The sequence below is a fragment of the Scyliorhinus torazame genome, chromosome 2 (assembly GCF_047496885.1).
Source record: "Scyliorhinus torazame isolate Kashiwa2021f chromosome 2, sScyTor2.1, whole genome shotgun sequence".
Taxonomy (NCBI): Eukaryota; Metazoa; Chordata; class Chondrichthyes; order Carcharhiniformes; family Scyliorhinidae; genus Scyliorhinus; species Scyliorhinus torazame.
Genome location: NC_092708.1, coordinates 325,992,080 through 326,014,104, shown reverse-complemented (window position 1 = coordinate 326,014,104; position 22,025 = coordinate 325,992,080). Strand labels below are relative to the sequence as shown.

At 53.9% G+C, this 22,025-nt stretch overlaps 1 protein-coding gene and 1 long non-coding RNA gene across 4 annotated transcripts in view; one reads left to right on the top strand and one right to left on the bottom strand.

Annotated features, from left to right (window-relative positions):
* Positions 1-12,050, bottom strand: part of LOC140400941 (uncharacterized) — a 38,074-nt gene extending 26,024 nt beyond the window's left edge. The window contains exon 1 of one of the 2 annotated variants that reach the window (XR_011938095.1): positions 11,912-12,050. This is a non-coding gene — a long non-coding RNA (uncharacterized lncRNA). The remainder of the gene's footprint in view (positions 1-11,911) is intronic. The other variant, XR_011938094.1, reaches the window with a different exon arrangement.
* LOC140400915 (prostaglandin E2 receptor EP2 subtype-like) lies at positions 5,922-20,934 on the top strand. Of its 2 annotated transcripts, XM_072489747.1 has the most exons (3): positions 5,922-5,990; positions 11,500-12,331; positions 19,291-20,934. In XM_072489747.1, exons 1-3 carry the CDS (start codon positions 5,971-5,973, stop codon positions 19,453-19,455), a joined length of 1,017 nt encoding a protein of 338 aa, XP_072345848.1. In that variant the 5' UTR covers positions 5,922-5,970; the 3' UTR covers positions 19,456-20,934. The 2 variants fall into 2 exon arrangements, with proteins under 2 accessions (XP_072345848.1, XP_072345847.1); XM_072489746.1 differs by lacking the exon at positions 5,922-5,990 and having other exon boundaries at positions 11,341-12,331.
* The last annotated feature ends 1,091 nt before the right edge of the window (positions 20,935-22,025 follow it).

Below are 22,025 nucleotides of genomic sequence, written 5' to 3'. Positions count from 1 at the left end.
CTAAATTGCCCCTTAATTGGAAAAAATGAATTGGGTACTCTTAAATTTTTTTTATTAAATAAATAAATAACTCTGTTTCTCTCTCCACAGATGCTGCCAGGCCTGTTGAATATTTTCAGCATTTTTAATTTCAGTTTTCCAGCATCTGTAGTATTTCGATTTTGGGATGTGTTGGCTGGTATCTCCCTTCTTTCCATTTTAGTTGTTACATTATCCTCTTGCTTATTGACATTTCTTTGTTAGATCTTGTGAAAATTGAAGTGAGGTATCTACTGGGTGCCTCTGCCATTTCAGTATCATCACCTGTGAGTTTATTCTGCTTATCTGTTAATAGCCCTAGCCTATTTTAATTCTCCCTTTGCAACTTAAATCTGAAGGACTGCTTTGCGAGACCTTTTGCATGTTCTTTCATATTGTAATTTCATATTATCCCTTTGCTTTCCTGATCGTCTTTGTACGTCTAACACATCAGATTCTTTCTTCTCATCCTCCCCTTTACTCTTCATGCAATATGTGAATATTGTTTTATTAAAACACCATTTTCCTCAATGCACTTTATTTTTGGTTTGTTTATTCTTATTTTATTAGTGAATGTTATAACTCTCACGAGACCACGGTGATGACCCAACAACACCGTTGTTCTACTTCTTTACTACCCTTAGCTCCATCCTCACACTTTTATCGCCAAGCTCGTACTTTGGTCTTCATATTTCTTTTGTTCGTAGCATTGCTGGTAAGGCCAGCATTTATTGCTTATCCTTAGTTTTCCTTGAGAGGGTGGCAGTGAGGCACATGTTTGAACCACTGCAATCTCTGTGGTGTCGTTACAGCCACAGAGCTAATAGGGTGGGGGTACCAGGTTAAGGAATGGTGCAATATTTCCAAGTCGGGGTGATGTGAGATTTGGAGGGGAACTTGCAGTTCATAGTTTTTCCATGTGCCATCACAGCTCGTGAGTATGTAAGATTCTGGCAAAGAGGCTTTTGTGAATTGTTGCAGCACATCTTGCAGCTGGTACCCATGACACCCACTGTGAACTGGTAATGAGGGAAATTCATGTTTAACGTCTGGAATGGGTGTCAGTCAAACTGGCTGATTTGTCCTGGATAGTGTCAAGCTTCTAGAGCACGTAGGAGATGCTCTCATCCAGGTCAGTGCAACATAGTCCACCACATTCCTCACTTGTGCCTCTTGATGATTGAAAGACTTTTTGGTCAATTACCCATCACAGGAAACCAACATCTGATTTGCTCTTGCACCATTCACAATAATTATATGACTGGTCCAGTCCAGAGTGCAGGTATCCAGAGGTGGGGTTCTGGCAAGCTGTAGGGGACTTGGGTGCAAGGGGTTTGGCAGGCTCGGGGCTGCAGGGGGATCTATTGAGTTGGATGATCAGGCATGATCGTGATAAATGGCGGAGCAGGCTCGAAGGGTCAAAAAACCTCCTCCTCCCCCTATCTTCTATGTATCAGCGAACCTCGGGGCCGCTCCTCTGGGTGGCATCCCCTTGGCTGGAATGAGAGTGTGTGGGGAGTGGAGTGTTTATATAGGGCTACAACTTGTCAGGCATTCGAGTGCCAATCCTGACCCTGGCGAATCACACGCCAACGTTCTTTGGAATTGCACCACGTGGCACCGGGTCTAGGCCATTAGAATGTCCTGAATCGCTCCGGGACCGGCACTGCTTTCGGGCCCGTAGAACTCACGCGATTCAGTCCTGGCGTTAGCATTGAATCTCTGACATGTTGAATTCTGCCCCCGATTCCTTCCGCCCCCGATTCTTCACTGAAATAGGGCAGTTTTTAAAAATCACAACATTTGTTCTTATATGGAAAAAATATGCCTGAGCAGGAGGAGTGAATCTAAAAATAATGCAGTAAATCTGGATTTGATTTCCCTATGTTTTGCTTTCTGGAGACCCATCAGGAGACCATGAGTTGGGTCGAGGTGCGAGAATCGAGGCGATGTCGAGACAGAGAGCAGTGGTGAGATGGTTCTGATGAGAGCAAAGAGGGCACTGGAGGATGCAGTGCAGGGTAAATGTTCTCCATAGATCTTTTTTTTAATAAACAATTTATTGAGGTATTTTTGGTGTAGTGACAACAAAAGAAACAATATACATGAAACCATAAACATAGTGCAAAAGTACAGGTACCTCTCATACAGGTCCCACCCTTATTGACCCCCTACTCTAATCTAAACCACTCGCCGCCCCCCCCCCTCCCCCGTCTGTTGACGATTAATTTCCCGCAAAGAAGTCGACAAACGGTTGCCACCTCCGGGCGAACCCTAACAGTGACCCTCTCAAGGCGAACTTGATTTTCTCCAAACAGAGAAAGCTAGCCATGTCCGATAGCCAGTCTCCGACTTCGGGGGCTTTGAGTCCCTCCAAGCTAATAGTATCCGTCTCCGGGCTACCAGGGAAGCAAAGGCCAGAACGTCTGCCTCTTTCTCCTCCTGGATTCCCGGGTCTTCTGACACCCTGAAAATCGCCACCTCTGGACTCAGTGCAACCCTTGTTTTTAACCCAGTGGACATGATGTCCGCAAACCCCTGCCAAAATCCCCTAAGCTTTGGACATGTCCAAAACATGTGGGCATGGTTCACCAGTCCTCACGCACATTTTGCGCACCTGTCCTCCACCCCAAAGAATCTGCTCATCTGGGCCACTGTCATGTGAGCCCGGTGAACAACCTTAAATTACATCAGGCTGAGCCTGGCACATGTTGCAGACGCGTTGACTCTACTGCCCATAGACCATCCTCTATCTCACCTCCCAGCTCCACCTCCAACTTGCGCTTCAGCTCCTCGGTCTGCGTCTCCTCCGACCCCATAAGCTCCTTATAAATATCCGAGATGCTCCCTTCTCCTCCCCACCCTCTGGAAACTACCCTGTCCTGAATCCCCCTTAGGTAGGAACGGGAAGATTGACACCTGTTTACGAAGGAAGTCCCGCACCTGCAGATACCTGAATTTGTTTCCCCTCGCCAACACAAACTTTTCCTCCAACGCCCTCATACTCGGAAAGCTCCCCTCTATGAACATATCCCCCATCCTCTCAATCCCCGCTCTCCGCCATAACCGGAACCCCCCGTCCATACTCCCCGGGGCAAACCAGTGATTATCACAGATTGGGGCCCAGACCAATGCTCCCACATGCCGCCTCCACTGGCCCCAAACTCTCAGGGCCGCCACCACCACTGGACTAGTGGAGTACTGTGCCGGCGGGAACGGCAGAGGCGCAGTTACCAATGCCCCCAAACTGGTGCCCTTACATTAAGCCGCCTCCATGCGCACCCATGCCGACCCCTCCCCCACCACCCATTTCCTGATCATGGCTATATTCGCCGCCCAGTAATAGTTACTAAAATTTGGCAGCGCCAGCCCGCCCTCTCCCCGACTCCACTCAAGCATTACCTTCCTTACTCGCGGGGTCTTGCCCGCCCAGACGAAGCCCGTGATTACTCTGTTGACCCTCTTAAAAAAGGACCGCGGAATAAAGATGGGGAGGCACTGAAATACAAATAGGAATCTTGGGAGGACCGTCACCTTCACCGTTTTCACCCTCCCAGCTAGAGACAAAGGAAGCACGTCCCATCTCTGAAAATCGTCCTTCATTTGGTCCACCAGCTGGGCCAGATTCAATTTATGCAGCCAGTCCCATTCCCGCACCACTTGGATGCCTAGGTACCTAAAGCTTGCCTTCACTAACTTAAACGGCAGCTCTCCCAGTCGCATCTCCTGTCCCCTCGCCTGGACCACAAACATCTCACTCTTTCCCATATTAAGCTTATACCCTGAGAACCGGCCAAATTCTTCTAGAATCCTCATGATTTCTTCCATCCCCTCTATTATAGAGTCCGAAACGTACAGAAGCAGGTCATTGGCAGAGCAAAACCTTGGTCGCGATTCTCCGCCCCCGCGCCGGTTGTGAGAAATGCCTGCCGCGCATTTTTCCCCGCGACGCCGGTCCGACGCCCTCCCGCGATTCATCCAAACGGCGACAACGGCCCCGTCGAGTTCTGCCGGCGCAGGCCGGAGAATCGCCCGGGACACCCAAAATGGCGATTCTCCGCTACACCCGCCCGCTATTCTCGGATGGGCCGAGCAGCCTGCCCAAAACGACGGCTTCCCGCCGGCGCCATCCACACTTTGTCGCTGCCATCGGGAACAGCGCGGGAACGCTGGGTGGGCGGCCTGTGGGGGGGGGGGGGGGGGGGGGCGCGAGGGGGGGTCTTTCACCGGGGCAGGACTCAAAAGGGGTCTGGGCCGCGATCGGTGCCCACCGATCGGCGGGCTGGCCTCTCTGAAGGAGGACCTCCTTTCCTCCGTGCCCCGCAAGGTCCATCCGACATCTTCTTGCGGGGCGGCCTCGAGGAGGACGGCAACCACACATGCGCGGGTGACGCCAGTTACGCAGCGGATGATGCGGCGTCGCTTTTATGTGGCGCCAATTCCCGGCGCGCGCTGACGACGCTGCTTTCGCGACATGCCCCCCGAGTTTCTCGCAACCCCGATCCTAGCCCATTTTCGGGCCCTGAGATTGGGGCCGTTTCGCGCCATCGTGAACCTCGATGGCGTTCACGACGGCGTGGGCACTTAGTCGCGGGAGCGGAGAATCGCGCCCCCTGTGCTCCCCCCCCCCCAGACCAGTCATCTCCAGCCCCTCGAGGCTCTCAGAGCAATTGCCAACGGCTCTATAGTCAGCGCAAACAATAGTGGGGAGAGGGGGCATCCCTGTCTCGTCCCCAGGTGTAGCCTAAAATAGTCCGATGTTGTGTCTCCATAAATCTTGATTCTCATTTGCAAATAATCTCCGAGAGCTAAAATGAGAGCAGGGGATGGTGGTGACCTTTTAAATGCCTATTTCTCTCGAGAAGAGGCCTGCTTGCGGAGGTCTGGAGACAGTCAGCTGACCACCACCAGGGCGAATGGATGGCGGCTGGAGGAAAAGAAGCATGTCACTCGGACTCTGACCCAAGCTTCCCAGCCCTAGGAGCAGGTGGAAGAAGCGGAAAGTTCCTCTCTTGAGCCAACCACTCCCCACAATCACAGCTTTGCAAGAGGGGCACGAAAACTCAGAAGGCTGAGAGAAGAAGGGCATTGTTGTGCACGAGGGCAGAGCTGCTGGAGATTCAGAATGTAAAGCTACAAAATGAAATTGTGGCACAGAATCAGGTGACTTTTTTAAATCTGCATTTAAAACAGCATCAAAGTGGGACACATGTAAACGTGTGTTGCCCCAAAGGCCTCCCAGAAAGGCAGCAATGATTCCTCATCATTGCAGCAGGAGTGCCAGTGGCAGCAGTGTGGAGCACCAGGGGCAGAGTCACCCCCACATGCTTCCAAGTCTTGGACAGACACCGTCAGCGACCTGTACACCACGACTGATAGCAAGTAATGGATCTTAAATTATTTTCAGAGCATTGCCTAAAGTGCTTGTAGAAGTCGATAGATACCTTCATGAAAGGTAATTAACCTTTCATAAAGTGGGTTCAACCGAGATAAGGAAAAAAATAGCAGATGACAACTGTTTTACGGGGGCAATGATGAATGTCTTGTAACACATGTTTTCAACTGGTCTCCGGCTGCCTTGATCAGAGGTTAGACCCCCTGGGTATAGTCATGTTGACATAATTGCTGCTACTACAGTTTGTCGACGTTTTTACAGCAGACGGCACGCATTATTCATACTACACATGGAAAAAAATGAGGGGGGGGGAATCCGTTTTCAGGTATGTGGTCACTACACTGAATCGTGTGTCACCCTGCCCCGCATTGACGATTGGCTGCCAGTAGAGGTTGTGTTTTCTTCACCAAAAGCAGTTTGCTGCTCACATCCTGTCCCCTCCCACACATCCAGCTGCTTCTCCAACCACTCGCGGTCCTGCCCCACTCCACAAACTCCGCAGACTTGGCCAAGTTGGCAAGAAAGACTCGAGAGGGCAAAGTGAAAATCGAGAGAGCATGGAGGGGGGGCAATCAGGGTGAGAAAGGAGGGGAGGGGGAAGGGAGGGAGGGGGGAGAGAGATGGGGAGGGAGGGGGAGAGAAGGGGAGGGAGGGGGAGAGAAGGGGAGGGAGGGGGAGAGAAGGGGAGGGAGGGGGAGAGAAGGGGAGGGAGGGGGAGAGAAGGGGAGGGAGGGGGAGAGAAGGGGAGGGAGGGGGAGAGAAGGGGAGGGAGGGGGTTGGAGGGGGAGAGAGGAGGGAGGGATGGGGAGAGATGGGAGGGAGGGGGGAGAGATGGGAGGGAGGGGGGAGAGAGGGGGGAGAGATGGGAGGGAGGGGGGAGAGATGGGAGGGAGGGGGAGAGAAAGGGAGGGAGGGGGAGAGGGGAGTGTGGGGAGGGTGAGGGAGAGGGTAAGGAGGGGGAGGGAGAGGGTAGGGAGGGGGAGAGGGTACGGAGGGGGAGAGAGGGTAGGGAGGGGGAGAGAGGGGAGGGAGGGGGATAGAGGGGAGGGAGGGGGATAGAGGGAGAGAGAGGGGAGGGAGGGGGAGAGAGGGGAGGGAGGGGGAGAGAGGGGAGGGGGAGAGAGGGGAGGGAGGGGGAGAGTGGGGAGGGAGGGGGATAGAGGGGAGGGAGGGGGATAGAGGGTGAGAGAGGGGAGGGAGGGGGAGAGAGGGGAGGGGGAGTGGGGAGGGGGAGGGGGAGGGAGGGGACGGAGGGATGGGGAGAGAGGGGAGGGAGGGATGGGGAGAGAGGGGAGGGAGGGAGGGATGGGGGGGAGAGGGGTGGGAGGGAGGGATGGGGAGAGAGGGGCGGGAGGGAGGGATGGGGAGAGAGTGGAGGGAGGGAGGGATGGGGAGAGAGGGGAGGGAGGGATGGGGAGAGAGGGGAGGGAGGGAGGGATGGGGAGAGAGGGGAGGGAGGGAGGGATGGGGAGAGAGGGGAGGGAGGGAGGGATGGGGAGAGAGGGAGCGATGGGGAGAGAGGGGAGGGAGGGAGAGATGGAAGGGGGGGAGAGATGGAAGGGGGGGAGAGATGGAAGGGGGGGAGAGATGGGATGGGGAGGGTGGGAGAGATGGGAGGGGGAGGAGAGATGGGTGGGAGGAGGAGAGATGGGAGGAAGGGGGAGAGATGGTAGGGAGGGGGAGAGATGGGAGGGAGGGGGTTGAGATGGGAGGGAGGGGGTTGAGATGGGAGGGAGGGGGGAGAGATGGGAGGGAGGGGGAGAGATGGGAGGGAGGGGGGAGAGATGAGAGGGAGGGGGGAGAGATGGGAACGAGGGGGGAGAGATGGGAACGAGGGGGGAGAGATGGGAACGAGGGGGGAGAGATGGGAACGAGGGAGGAGAGATGGGAACGAGGGGGGAGAGATGGGAACGAGGGGGGAGAGATGGGAACGAGGGGGGAGAGATGGGAGGGAGGGGGGGAGAGATGGGAGGGAGGGGGGGAGAGGGGAGAGGGAGTGGGGAGGGGTGGGGAGGGAGTGGGGCGGGGGAGGGGTGGGGCGGGGGAGGGGGGAGGGAGTGGGGAGGGGCGGAGGGAGTGGGGAGGGGGGAGGGAGTGGGGGAGGGAGGGGGGAGGGAGTGGGGGAGGGAGGGGGGAGGGAGAGGGGGGAGTGGGGAGTGAGGGAGAGAGGGGGAGGGGGGAGAGGGGAGGGGGGAGAGAGGGGGAGGGGGGGAGAGAGGGGGAGGGGGGGGAGGGAGGGAGGGAGGGAGGGGGAGGGAGGGAGAGGGGGAGGGAGGGGGGAGGGAGGGGGAGGGAGGGGAGGGGGAGGGGGAGGGGAGGGGGGAGGGGAGGGAGGGGGGAGGGGAGGGGGGGAGGGGGGGGAGGGGAGGGGGGAGGGGGGTGAGGGGGGGAGGGAGGGAGGGGAGGGGAGGGGGAGGGAGGGAGGGAGGGGAGGGGAGGGGGAGGGAGGGAGGGGAGGGAGGGAGGGGAGGGGGGAGGGGAGGGAGGGGGGGGGAGGGGGGAAGGGAGGGAGGGGAGGGGGGAAGGGAGGGGGGGGAGGGGGGAGGGGAGGTGGAGGGGAGGGGAGGGGAGGGGAGGGGGAGGGAGGGGAGGGGAGGGAGGGGAGGGAGGGGGAGGGGAGGGGAGGGAGGGAGGGAGGGGAGGGGGGAGGGGGGAGGGAGGGGGGGAGGGAGGGAGGGGAGGGGGGAGGGAGGGGGGGAGGGGGGGAGGGAGGGGAGGGAGGGGAGGGGGGGAGGGAGGGAGGGGAGGGGGGAGGGAGGGAGGGGGGGAGGGGAGGGGGGGAGGGAGGGAGGGGGGGAGGGAGGGGAGGGGGGGAGGGGGGAGGGAGGGAGGGAGGGGGGGGAGGGGAGGGAGGGAGGGGGGGGAGGGGAGGGAGGGAGGGGGGGAGGGGAGGGAGGGGAGGGGGGAGGGAGGGAGGGGAGGGGGGAGGGAGGGAGGGGGGAGGGAGGGAGGGGAGGGGGGAGGGAGGGGAGGGGGGGAGGGAGGGGGGAGGGGAGGGAGGGGAGGGGGGAGGGGAGGGAGGGGAGGGGGGAGGGGAGGGAGGGGGAGGGGGGAGGGGAGGGGGGGGAGGGGGGAGGGGGGGAGGGGGGGAGGGGGGAGGGGAGGGGGGGGGGAGGGGGGAGGGGAGGGGGGGAGGGGAGGGGGGAGGGGAGGGGGGAGGGGAGGGGAGGGGGGGGAGGGGAGGGGGGGGAGAGGGGGGGGAGGGGGAGGGGGGAGGGGGGGAGGGGGGGGGAGGGGGGGGGAGGGGGGGAGGGGGGGGAGGGGGGAGGGGGGGAGGGGGGGGAGGGGGGAGGGGGGGAGGGGGGGGAGGGGGGAGGGGGGAGGGGGAGGGGAGGGAGGGAGGGGAGAGAGGGAGGGGGGAGGGGAGGGGGGAGGGGGGGAGGGGAGGGGAGGGGGGGAGGGGAGGGGAGGGGAGGGGGGGAGGGGGGAGGGGGGGGGGGAGGGGGGAGGGGGGGGAGGGGGGAGGGGAGGGAGGGAGGGAGGGGAGGGGAGGGAGGGAGGGAGGGGAGGGAGGGAGGGAGGGGAGGGAGGGAGGGAGGGGAGGGAGGGGAGGGAGGGAGGGAGGGAGGGGAGGGAGGGGAGGGAGGGAGGGGAGGGGAGGGGGGGGAGGGAGGGGGGGGAGGGAGGGGGGGGAGGGGAGGGAGGGGGGGGAGGGAGGGGGGGAGGGGGGGGAGGGGAGGGGGAGGGGAGGGGGAGGGGAGGGGGAGGGGAGGGGGAGGGGAGGGAGGGGGAGGGGAGGGAGGGGGGAGGGAAGGGAGGGGAGGGGAGGGAGGGGAGGGAAGGGAGGGGAGGGAGGGGAGGGAGGGGAGGGAGGAGAGGGAGGGGAGGGGAGGGGAGGGGAGGGGAGGGAGGAGAGGGGAGGGGAGGGGAGGGGAGGGGAGGGAGGGGAGGGGAGGGAGGGGAGGGGAGGGGAGGGGAGGGGAGGGGAGGGGAGGGAGGGGAGGGGAGGGGAGGGGAGGGAGGGGAGGGAGGGAGGGAGGGGAGGGAGGGAGGGGGGGGAGGGAGGGAGGGAGGGGGGGGAGGGAGGGAGGGAGGGGGGGGAGGGAGGGAGGGAGGGGGGGAGGGAGGGAGGGAGGGGGGGAGGGAGGGAGGGAGGGAGGGGAGGGAGGGGAGGGAGGGAGGGGAGGGAGGGGAGGGAGGGAGGGGGGGGAGGGAGGGAGGGGGGGGAGGGAGGGGGGGAGGGAGGGGAGGGAGGGGGGGAGGGAGGGGGGGGAGGGAGGGGAGGGAGGGGGGGGAGGGAGGGGAGGGAGGGGGGGGAGGGAGGGGAGGGAGGGGGGGGAGGGAGGGGAGGGAGGGGGGGGAGGGAGGGGAGGGAGGGGGGGGAGGGAGGGAGGGGAGGGAGGGGGGGGAGGGAGGGGAGGGAGGGGAGGGGAGGGGAGGGGAGGGAGGGGAGGGAGGGGAGGGGACGGAGGGAAGGGAGGGGAGGGAGGGAGGGGAGGGAGGGAGGGGACGGAGGGGGGAGGGGGAGGGGGGAGGGGACGGAGGGGGGAGGGGACGGAGGGGGGAGGGGACGGAGGGGGGAGGGGACGGAGGGGGGAGGGGGGAGGGGACGGAGGGGGGAGGGGGGAGGGGACGGAGGGGGGAGGGGGGAGGGGACGGAGGGGGGAGGGAAGGGAGGGGAGGGAGGAAGGGAGGGGAGGGAGGAAGGGAGGGAGGAAGGGAGGGGAGGGAGGAAGGGAGGGGAGGGAGGAAGGGAGGGAGGAAGGGAGGGAGGGGAGGAAGGGAGGGAGGGGAGGGAGGGAGGGGAGGGAGGGAGGGGAGGGAGGGGAGGGAGGGGAGGGAGGGAGGGAGGGGAGGGGAGGGAGGGGAGGGAGGGGAGGGGAGGGAAGGGAGAGATGGGGGGGGAGGGAAGGGAGAGATGGGGGGGGAGGGAAGGGAGAGATGGGGGGGGAGGGAAGGGAGAGATGGGGGGGGAGGGAAGGGAGAGATGGGGGGGGAGGGAAGGGAGAGATGGGGGGGGAGGGAAGGGAGAGATGGGGGGGGAGGGAAGGGAGAGATGGGGGGGGAGGGAAGGGAGAGATGGGGGGGGAGGGAAGGGAGAGATGGGGGGGGAGGGAAGGGAGAGATGGGGGGGGAGGGAAGGGAGAGATGGGGGGGGAGGGAAGGGAGAGATGGGGGGGGAGGGAAGGGAGAGATGGGGGGGGAGGGAAGGGAGAGATGGGGGGGGAGGGAAGGGAGAGATGGGGGGGGAGGGAAGGGAGAGATGGGGGGGTGGGAAGAGATGGGGGGGGAAGGGAGAGATGGGGGGGGAAGGGAGAGATGGGGGGGGGAAGGGAGAGATGGGGGGGGGAAGGGAGAGATGGGGGGGGGGAAGGGAGAGATGGGGGGGGGAAGGGAGAGATGGGGGGGGAAGGGAGAGATGGGGGGGAAGGGAGAGATGGGGGGGGGGAAGGGAGAGATGGGGGGGAAAGGGAGAGATGGGGGGGGGAAGGGAGAGATGGGGGGGGGAAGGGAGAGATGGGGGGGGGGGAAGGGAGAGATGGGGGGGGGAAGGGAGAGTTGGGGGGGGAGGGAAGGGAGAGATGGGGGGGAGGGAAGGGAGAGATGGGGGGGGAGGGATGGGAGAGATGGGGGGGGAGGGAAGGGAGAGATGGGGGGGGAGGGATGGGAGAGATGGGGGAGGGATGGGAGAGATGGGGGGAGGGAAGGGAGAGATGGGGGAGGGATGGGAGAGATGGGGGGGGGGGGAGGGATGGGAGAGATGGGGGGGGGGGGGAGGGATGGGAGAGATGGGGGGGGGGGGAGGGATGGGAGAGATGGGGGGGGGGAGGGATGGGAGAGATGGGGGGGGGGGATGGGAGAGGGGGGGGGGATGGGGGGGGGGGGGGGATGGGAGAGGGGGGGGGGGGGCGGGGGAGGGAAGGGAGGAGATCGGGGGAGACGGGGTGAGCACGGCGTGTTGTTCGGGTGGGAGGGGGCTGGGTGATGGCCAGCCTGCAGTTAGCCGCAGCCCCCAGACTGGGTCAGGGAGGTGGAATATGTCAAAGCCACATGTGGTATCAGGTCTGGAGCTCTCCACCCCGCCTCTCTGAGACATGCCGCGCTGTCGAGGTGGGCATTAACCCGGTTCGTGTGTGTTTTTGCAGATCAGGGACGGTGGCAATGATCGGGAAAGACTCCCTGGGGATGGAGAATGGGAACTGTGAGAAATCTGCAAACATCACGGTGGGGGCCGAGCCAGCAGTCAGCGCCGCCATGTTCGCCACCGGGGTGGTGGGCAACGTGCTGGCGCTGGTGGTGCTGGCGGCGCACCGGCGGGACAGCCGCAACAAGGCGTCGCTCTTCCACATCCTGGTGAGCGGCCTGATCGTCTGCGACCTGCTGGGCACCGTGCTCATCAGCCCCATGGTGCTGGCCGCCTACAGCACGGGCCGCTCGCTCCGGGACCTCGGCCTGTGCCGCTGCTGCGCCTTCGCCATGGCCTTCTTCGGCCTCACCTCCATGCTCATCCTGCTCGCCATGGCGCTGGAGCGCTGCCTGTCCATCGGCTGCCCTTACCTGTACCGGCGCCACGCCAGCAAGCGCTGCGGCCTGCTCGCCATCCCCGCCTTCTGCGCCTTCAGCGGCCTCTTCTGCTGCCTGCCGCTGCTGGGCATCGGCCAGGTCGCCCAGTACTGCCCCGGGACCTGGTGCTTCATCCGCATGTGGGGCCGGCCGCTCAGCCTGCAGCACCGCGTCTACTCGCTGTCCTACGCCGTCCTCCTGAAGCTGCTGATCGTCTCCACCCTGCTGTGCAACGTGTCGGTCATCGTCAACCTCTGCCGCATGTACCAGAAGCAAAGGACGCGGCGGTGCTCCCGCTCCGTGCACCCGGGCGGCGGCGGCGACCGGCGGCCTCCCCCCGCCGAAGAGGTGGATCACCTCATTCTCCTGGCCATCGTCACCGTCACTTTCGTCGCCTGCTCCGTGCCCCTCACGGTGAGTTGCCAGCTCCCCGTCCGCAATTGGTGCAGTCTCTCAACGTCTGACCCTTTTTGTTTTGCAAGGATATAGCGGGGCGAACGAAAGGAAGATGTTTATTGTGGTGTGTGGGGGGGGGGGTCGTTAAAACCTGTCTTCCCAAAAGTTCACTTTCAGAATTGTATCATCCATAAAGAGGAGCAAAGTTGGAGTTTTAGATTCCACCCACCGCTGCTGAGAGTTTCGGACCAGCTTACGCGCGCGATCCCCGGTATTGGATCATAGAATCCCTGCAGAGCAGAAGGAGGCCTTCCCGCCCATCGAGTCTGCACTGGCCCCTCTGAAAGAGCAGCCACCGACCCTGTAACGCACCCAACCCGCACGCATCTTTCGGGCAATTTAGCGGGGCCAATCCACCTAACCCGCATACCTCTGCGCTGTGGTGTGGGGGGGCGGGGGGGGGGGGAACCAGAGCACCCGGAGGAAACCCACGCAGACACGGGGAGAAAGTGCAAACACCACACAGACAGTCACCCGAAGCCAGAATTGAGCCCAGGTCCCTGGTGCTGTGAGGCAGCAGTGCTAATCGCTGTGTCTCCGCTGCCCCATATAGGTTAATAAAATCTAGAGGAGTCATAACATTTAAGAGGTAGAAGAAAATAATCTAATCATAATGCCAATGACAAAGAAGTTTAGCTAAAATCTTAAACTGGTGTATTTTACCGTCACCTGTTAACAGCATGTCAGATAATTGATAATTCATGTATCACTAGAATTTTACATGTACCATTAGATTTGTTCAACCTGACATTCTCTCTGATTCTCAGTTAGTTACGTGTACTTATATTGATTTAGAATTTCAGTTGATTTGGTTGAGTTAAAATTATGAGGAGTCTTAACCTGCATTAATAAACTAGACTATATCTAGGTTGTCACGGTAAATTATTGCTAAATTATATCAGTTGTATTTCTGATGCCACCATTATGATCCCCAAAAACCTGTAACGTTTAAAAAGAGATTCAAATTTCCAGTTGGTAGCTGAAAGAATAACACAAGATTTCAGATTTTAAAACTTACTGGAACAAATTACAAAGCTTTATTGACTAAACACTAGTTTCTTTTTGGAGGTAACTTATTCTTTAAACTACAGAAAGGAACATGCCCTTTTAACACTTATCGCCATTGCGCATTCCACAGAATTACAGTCCCTATAGCAGGTAAAGTTGCCATAGTCCCATAGGTTGCTTTTCCCTTTGAGCTGACTAGTGGGAATTTAACCTGAGGATCACCACACCTCAGGCAAGGGGCCTTCAGCTGGTATGGGAATTGAACCCATGCTGCTGGCCTTGCTCTGCATCACAAGCCAGTGGTCTAGTCAACTGGAGCTAAACTGGCCCCTAAAGTAAGCAGTCGCTATAGCAAACACTCCACAGTGGCTCCCAGCTTCCAATGGGTTCCTGCACCCCATTTCCCGATAGTAGCTTCGAGTAACTGTCTCCAGGTGCTTTCCTCAGATTTTGGAGTGTCTTAAATCTGTCACCAGCAGTAAAAGATGTTCTGATGATTCTCTCGAGACAAATTTCCCAGAATCCTTAGTTGGCTGCAGGATGTATATCTTGTCGGTGGCACAGTGGTTACCACTGCTGCATCACAGCTCCAGGACCGAGGTTCAATTCCAGCCTCTGGTGACTGTGGAGTTTGCACTTTCTCCCCGTGTCTGCAAGGGTTTCCTCCCATAGTCCAAAGATGTGCAGGTTAGGTGGATTGGCTATGCTAAATTGCCCCTTAGTGTGCAAAAGGTTTGGTGGGGTTACTGGGTTGTGGGGATAGGGGGGAGGCGTGGGCTTGAGTAGGGTGCCCTTTCGGTGGGTCAGTTCAGACTCGATGGGTCGAATGGCCTCCTTCTGCACTGTATATTCTATGTATAGAGACCATCTCCCTCCTGCATTTGGCAGCTCACAACCAAAGCAGCCTTTTATCCCTGCTGTTCCACATAAAACTACTACCTGTCTAAGGATATTCATTGATTTGTAGGAAAGCCTGTACACTGATCTCAAAAATCCCTTCCTCTGCACCCTTTCCCATGGCAATGTAAAACATATTGGCCTTGTCTCCAGGTAGAATTGCTAATTAGCTATCCTCGACCCTTAACGTTCTTCCATCTTCGATGTAAACGGGCAGTTTACAGCACAACTCTTTACAGCTTTTAACACCTTTCTGGGACTGGGCGATTCATAGTGCCCCTGTTAACACACAAGCTGCTGCCATTGTCTTCAACTTGCACCTTCTTTCCCTACGTTTTCCTTTAATCTCTAACAAACAAACCACCAGGCTTACTGTTAGGCAGACTTCAGAACAGATCATATGACCCCATTCATTTTACCCTAAATTTAAAATACAGTCCCAAGCATACTAATTTGCCAATGTATGTATAGTGTTCCCTTGACATTATAGGAACATGAGTAGATCCTTCAGCCCTTCGAGCCTGATGCGCCATTTAACCATCTACCCTCACTATTCCCATATTCCTTAATGTCATCGTTATCTAGAAATCCATCAACCTCTGCTTTAAAAATACTCCACTTCATCTAATATCATAAGAACTAGGAGCAGGAGTAGGCAATTCATCCCTCGAGCCCGCTCCGCCATTCAATACGGTCAGGGCTGATCTCCTCTCAGCCTCAACTCCACTTTCCTCCCCGTTCTCCATAACCCTAAAAATCTGACTATCCCCTCCTTAAATTTACCCAATGTCCTCGCACCCACCGCACTCTGGGTAGTGAATTCCACAGATTCACCACCCTTTGAGAGAATAATTTCTCCTCATCTCTGTTTTAAATCTGTTGCCCTTATCCTAAAACTATGACCTCTCGTTCTAGATTGCCCCACAAGAGGAAGCATCCGCTCTACATCTAGAATTCTCTGGCTATTGGGATTCTCTGTTCCCGCTGGTAGCCCAACCCCGTGCACGGGTTTCCCGGTGGTGTGGGGTGACTTCAATGGGAAATCCCATTGACAAGCAGCGGGAGTAGAGAATCACACCGCCACCGAACAGCGCACCGCCAAGAAACACACGGTTGGGGGAACCAGAGAATCCAGCCCGACGTCCACTTAGTCAATACCTTTTATCATCTTAAATACCTTAATTAGACCTCTCCTTCTAAACTCGAGAGAGTACAGGCCTAAATTGCTCAATCTCTCTTCATAAGACAAACCCCTCATCTCTGGAATCAACCTAATGAACCTCCTGTAATGCAACTACGTCCCTCCTCAAATAAGGGGACCAAGACTGCACGCAATACTCCAGGTGCAATCTCACCAATGCCTTGTACAGTTGCAGCAACATTTTCTTACTTTTATAGTCTATTCCTTCAGCAATAAATGCCAAAATTCTATTTGCCTTTTTTATTACCTGCTATACCTGAATACACGTTTTCTGTGATTCATGCATGAGGACACCCAGATCCCTCTGCATTGAAGCACTCTGAAGTTTCTCTCCATTTAGATAATAAGTTGCCTTTCCATTTTTCTAAACAAAATGGATAACCTCACAATTCTCCATGTTAAACTCCATCTGCCAAATTTCGGCCCACTCACCTAATCTATCTATACCTATTTGTAAATTTCTTATTTCCTCATTGCAACTTACTATCCCACCTATTTTAGTGTAATCTGCAAATTTGGCTACAGCACCTTCTATCCCTGCATGAAAGTCATTAATATAGATTGTAAATAGTTGGGGCCCGAGGAACGAACCCTGTGGCACCACACTAGTTACATCTTGCCAACCAGAAAAAGACCCATTTATCCCAACTCTTTGCCTTCTGTCTGTTAGCCAATCTTCTATCCAAGCTAATAAATTATCCTGTGCCGCATGTGATCTTACCTTGTGTATTAACCTATTATGCGGCACCTTATCAAATGCCTTCTGCAAGTCCAAATGTATTACGTCTAGAGATCCCCATTATCCACTTGGCTTGTTACAGCTACAAAAAGCTCTAGAAATTAGTCAAACATTATTTACCCTTCATAAAACCATGCTGAGTGATGGATTGCTTCTTGACTTTCCAAGTGTCCTGTTATTACTTCCTTAATAATGGATTCTAACAATTTCCCAATGACAGATGTTAAACTAACTGGTCTATAGTTTCTTACTTTCTGCTTCCCTCCCTTTTTGAATAAGGGTGTTGTATTAGCATTTTTCCAATCAACTGCAACCTTTCCCGCATTTTGAAATATTATAACCAATGGATCCATTATCTCCGCTGCCACTTCCTTTAAGACCCTATAATGTAGGCCATCAGGCCCTGGGGACTTGTCTGCTTTCAATTCCAATCATTTGTTTAGTACTTTATCCCTATTGATGCTGATTGTATAATTCCTCCCTTTCTATTACTCCTACATTATCTATTACTATTGGGATGGTACTAGTGCCCCCCACCGTGAAAACTGAGGCAAGATATTGATTTAGTATCTCCGCCATTTCTGTTTCCCACTATTAACTCACCAGTCTCATCCGCCAAGGGACCAACATTCACTTTAGCTACTCTCTTCCCTTTTATAGACTGAGAGAAACTTTTGCTATCCTTTTTTATATTTTGCACTAGTTTTCTTTCAGAATTTACCTTTGCTCCTTTTATTACTTTTTTAGTAACCCTTTATGATCGTTAAAAGTTTCCCAATCTTCTAACCGTAGTTTTTGTCTTTATGTTATCTATAATTTCCTTGCTTCGCCATGGATGCTTCCCACCCCCTTCCCCACTTACAATCTTTCATCCTCTCTGTTGGGAGAAATTGAATATCTCCTTAAACAACGGCCACTGCTCATCAACCTTTCAGTCTTCCTGCCTAGTCCACTAGGACCAAATCTGTCCTCATGCCTAGGTAATTACCTTCGTTTAACTCCAGAACACTAGTATCTGACTCCAGTTTCTCACTCTCAAACTGAATTTGAAATTCTAACATAATATGATCACTCTTCCCCAGGTGATCATTGATTATGAGGTCATTAATTAATCCCTCCTCATTACTCAATATCAGATCCAGAATAGCCTGCTCCCTGGTTGGTTTCACAACATATTGTTCTAGGAAACAATTTCGAAAACATTCAAGAAACTCCCTCGAGGCTACGCTTGCCAATTTGATTAATTTAATCAATATGGATATTAGAATCACCCATTATTTCCCCAGTATTTCCTGGTTTATACTGTGCCCTCCTGCGGAACTACTGTTTGGGGACCAATAGATTACTCCCATCTACAGCCCTAGTTGTACGATTTGCCAGGACTCTGGTCCCAGTATGATTTAGGTGAACGGCATCCCATCGGGACAGCTTCCTTCCCAAGTATTGGTGCCAATTTCCCATGAATTAAAACCCATTTCTCACACACCAACCTTTGAGCCACGCATTTACTTTTCTAATCTTATTGACCCTGTTCAAGTCCCTGTTCAAGTCCCTGAAACCGGTTTTATTTTAAAAAAAATCTTTTTTTAAATAAATTTAGAGTATGCAATTTTTCTTTTCCAACTAAGGGGCAATTTAGCGTGGCCAATCCACCTAACCAGCACATCTTTGGGTTGTGGGGTGAAACCCACGCAAACGTGGAGAATGTGCAAACTCCACACGGACAGTGACCCAGGATTGAACCCGGGTCCTCAGAGCCACGGTCCCAGTGCTAACCACTGCACCACATGCCGCCCCGGTTTTATAAATTTGAATGTGAGACACAGTGGCAAAATTTTTGCCCATTCTTGCTGGCCCTAAGGCTGTTTGAATTATTTTTTTAAATAAATACCAGGCAAATTACTTAATTGAAAAGTGTAAAAGTGGTATTCTTGGCTATTTTTCTGTTTCATCTACTATTCATCCAAATGCAACATCTAAATGTAGCAAAATTGCTGCCAGTTGATAAGTTGCCTTTTAAATCCACAGCGTAAGAAAATATTTTAATAAAAAAGAGAAAGCAAATCACTTATATTTTAAAAAAATTATTTGCACTTCAGAGTCCTTAAAGAATGGTTTTGAAACTCTAATATGATAAATCCGATGCGTGTTCTGCCACGTGCGGGGCAGGTGGTACTTTGAAAGGCCTGGTAGATGAGTTGTTGGAAGGCTTGTCCGTTCTCTCTGACGCCTCAACTCGGGCGAGACGGTGTCAGTGTGGTCAGCACTACTGCCTCACAACGCCATGGACCCGGTTTCAATTCTAACCTATGTGGAGTTTGCACATTCTCCCCGTGTCTGCGTGGGCTCCCTCCGGGTGCTCCAGTTTCCTCCCACAGTCGAAAGGTGTGTAGGTTAGGTCGATTGGCCCTTTGCTAAATTGCCCCTTAGTGCCCAAAGGTTAGTTGGGGTTACAGGGATTTGGTGCTCTTTCAGAGGGTTGGTGCGGACTTGGTGGGCCAAATGGCCTCCTTCTGCACTGTATTCTATGGCAATTCAATGAACATGGCCTGTGTGTGTGCTTGACAAAGTTTCCCAATGTGTTTGGTGCGTTCCTGAATGAACCTTTTTCATTTTGGTCAGTCACGGGCCAGGGGCTCCCATGAGTCTGCAAGTGTATTTGACCACTTTTGGGCAGCCGTAAAGTGTTTCCAGCTGCCCTGCTGGACGTCTCCTGCCGCGACCAGTGGCTGTTGTCTTGGAAGCCTGGTATCAGGCAAATCGGCTGTCTTTCCTTTGAAAAGAGAAGGTTTAGTGACCTAATCCAGGTCTAAATTCATGAAGAAGAACTAAACTCGAATCCATCAATATAAGAAACTAAGGAATTAAGCAGAGAGTTTAGAAGAAACCTCTTTACCCAGACAGTGCTGAGAATGTGGAACTCACTACTACATGGAGTAGCATTGAAGCTAAGTAACCAACACGAGGCAGAAGGAGTTAAATGGGGAAGAAAGAAAGGAAGATAAGAGAAGGCATAATTCTCTGTTGTATATTTTATGTAATTCTGTGTTTTTGTTTACTTATGTATTCTAGGTTCGTGCATACATCGGGGCAATCTATGAAGAACAGTCGCACAATCATTATGCTGACCTTCAGGCTCTCCGATGCTTGTCATTTAATCCAATAATTGACCCGTGGGTTTTTATTATTCTAAATACATCTAAGGTTAAAAAGACCTTGTCCAGGATATTGTGCTAAAGATTGAAACATTCAAACAAGAGTCACTAGAACAGACAGTCCTGATACTTTTAACACTGTTTGAACATGTTTCTGAAATCTAGCGGTCACCAATCAACCTGTTACACAAAAAGGTGCACTCTGTGGCACAGGACAAGAGATTGCACAGCAATTTGCTTCCTTACTGTTACACTGAACAGCAGGACAGTTCACAGCCATCAGCAAGGGAAACAGCAGTACTGAAGACTTAGTCCTGATGACCATACAGACACTGACTGCCAAACATCGTATTTATGTCTCTGATTTTTCACATATTTGGAAAAGTACTGTGATGTTCATAATTTTAATTTCAGAATTAAAATTCTAGAAAGATAATGTCAATTAATATTTTTATACACATTTTACATTTCTCAGTCCTTTATCTTTCCGTTTCCTTCCAGTTAATATATGGAAGTGCGTTTTGCTAAGTCTATTATATAAGGGTTTTAAAGTTAAAATCTGTAGCACAGGCCAAACTTTGCAACCAAAGTAAAAATAATTATTTATTCTTTGTTTTTATTACACCATCCCCTACATTAAGACTGACCACTGTTACCTATTACCAAGCTGCTGGTTGAATTGGGATTATAGGATGATATGCAGTATGATTCATAATTATTTAATGGATGTTTTGTCTCGCTGCACTGGGACAGATTCACATGACAGTCCCAAATGGAGGGCAACTGAACAGTTGATAATTCTCTACCAAAGTCCGGTATTGGGATGTAGCTGGAAAATGAACTTGGCTACATCAATTAGAATTCAAGTGTTTTGCAAAAAATTCTCTTCTGACCTACCGAAAGTACATTTTATATCTGGCATTGATTCCTTATTTTAATAATAATCTTTATTATTATTGTCACCAGTAGGCTTACATTGACACTGCAATGAAGTTACTGTGGATCATGTAGTTAAAACCCCTTCTTTCACTCAGTCAAAAATTGACTTATATTGTGTATTTTTTAAGTTAAAAAGTTATTGGTCTTGTTTTTTTTTACAGACGTCCAACGGGATAATAAAACATCTACATGTTTCCTTTTGAAACATGCAGAGTTGATTTAGAACGTTGTATGTGGTACATCCAAAAATATGCAGGAATTTGGACTCAATTTCCATTGGTGATCTTGCAGCTGAATTTTGCACAGTAATTGTAAAACATAGAGCTCATTTATAGATCGGTCGCTTCTGAGACCTGTCTGGTTCTGAAACCAGCTGATGGAGTGAGCCCTGATATGTGTATATAATAAAAAGTTTCAAATGAAAAGCAATGTATTAATTAAAGCTATTACAAACTGAACTTGCATACTACTAGTACGTCATATTATGAATGATGCAGGTCTATCAATATGAGCCTGAAGTTTCATTAATATACAACTTGAATAGTGAATGTACATTTCTATTTTTGATTGTACACTGCATAATGGAACCTTTCTAATAAGTTATAAACAACTTTTCTATAAATATGCAGGCCCTTGTATTTTTTCTTTGCCCCTCGCAGGAGATTTCATGCCTGAAGTGGTGTTGGGGGGGCTGCAGGAAGGGAGGGAAATGTTTAGTCACAGTGCTTTGGCCATCATAGCAGTAGATAGACCTGATGAACCAAATTGACCTTTTTCTGCCCATCATAGAATTTACAGTGCAGAAGGAGGCCATTTGGCCCATCGAGTCTGCACCGGCTCTTGGAAAGAGCACCCTACCCAAAGTCAACACCTCCACCCTATCCCCATAACCCAGTAACCCCACACAACACTAAGGGCAATTTTGGACACTAAGGGCAATTTATCATGGCCAATCCACCTAACCTGCACATCTTTGGACTGTGGGAGGAAACCGGAGCACCCGGAGGAAACCCACGCACACACGGGGAGGACGTGCAGACTCCGCACAGACAGTGACCCAAGCCAGAATCGAACCTGGGACCCTGGAGTTGTGAAGCAATTGTGCTATCGACAAGGCTACCGTGCTGCCCCACACGAGCCCCATAAATCACACATTAATGCAGCATTGGAAAGAAAGTTCAGTTGACACAGTAATGGTTTCGAACATACTGCAACAACAGAAAGGAAACACAGGGTTCCCACTGCTCATGTTGAATCTGCAAACATCACAGAATCTGTAAATGACCTGGAAAAGTCATGGAACGTTTCAGAGAAGGCCCATAGTAATTGAAAAGTTATGGGTCATGATCTTCCGGCCTCCTTACACTCGCGCTCAAGCGTAACGAGGCCGGTGAATAGCGGGAGAGGCCAAAAACGGGAACCGCGCCAGATGGCAGTTTGCAATGCAACCGGCCTGCTCCCGTAGGCTAATGTAGAATCTCGCCGTTGCGTGGCGAGAAACTAATTCTCACCACTTAAGCCCCATTTCCATACAATCAACGAGAGCGATCCGTCATCCAACAGCCTCCTGTCATTTACCGGCCTCCAAAGCAAGTGCTCACGCTGGTGCCGATTAATACTCCTTTTGACAAACGTGAACCTGGCGGAACGGCTTCTGTGGGGAGCCAAGGAGGGGAGGAGCCATCTTTGCTCACAGACAAAGAGACCGGGGAT

Bases quoted from the DNA above. Each gene is read 5' to 3' on its own strand.
- LOC140400915 (XM_072489746.1), top strand. From the start codon at position 11,405: ATGTGGTATCAGGTCTGGAGCTCTCCACCCCGCCTCTCTGAGACATGC. The intron at 12,332-19,290 runs GTGAGTTGCCAG...TATGTATTCTAG, and splicing joins CCTGCTCCGTGCCCCTCACG to GTTCGTGCATACATCGGGGC.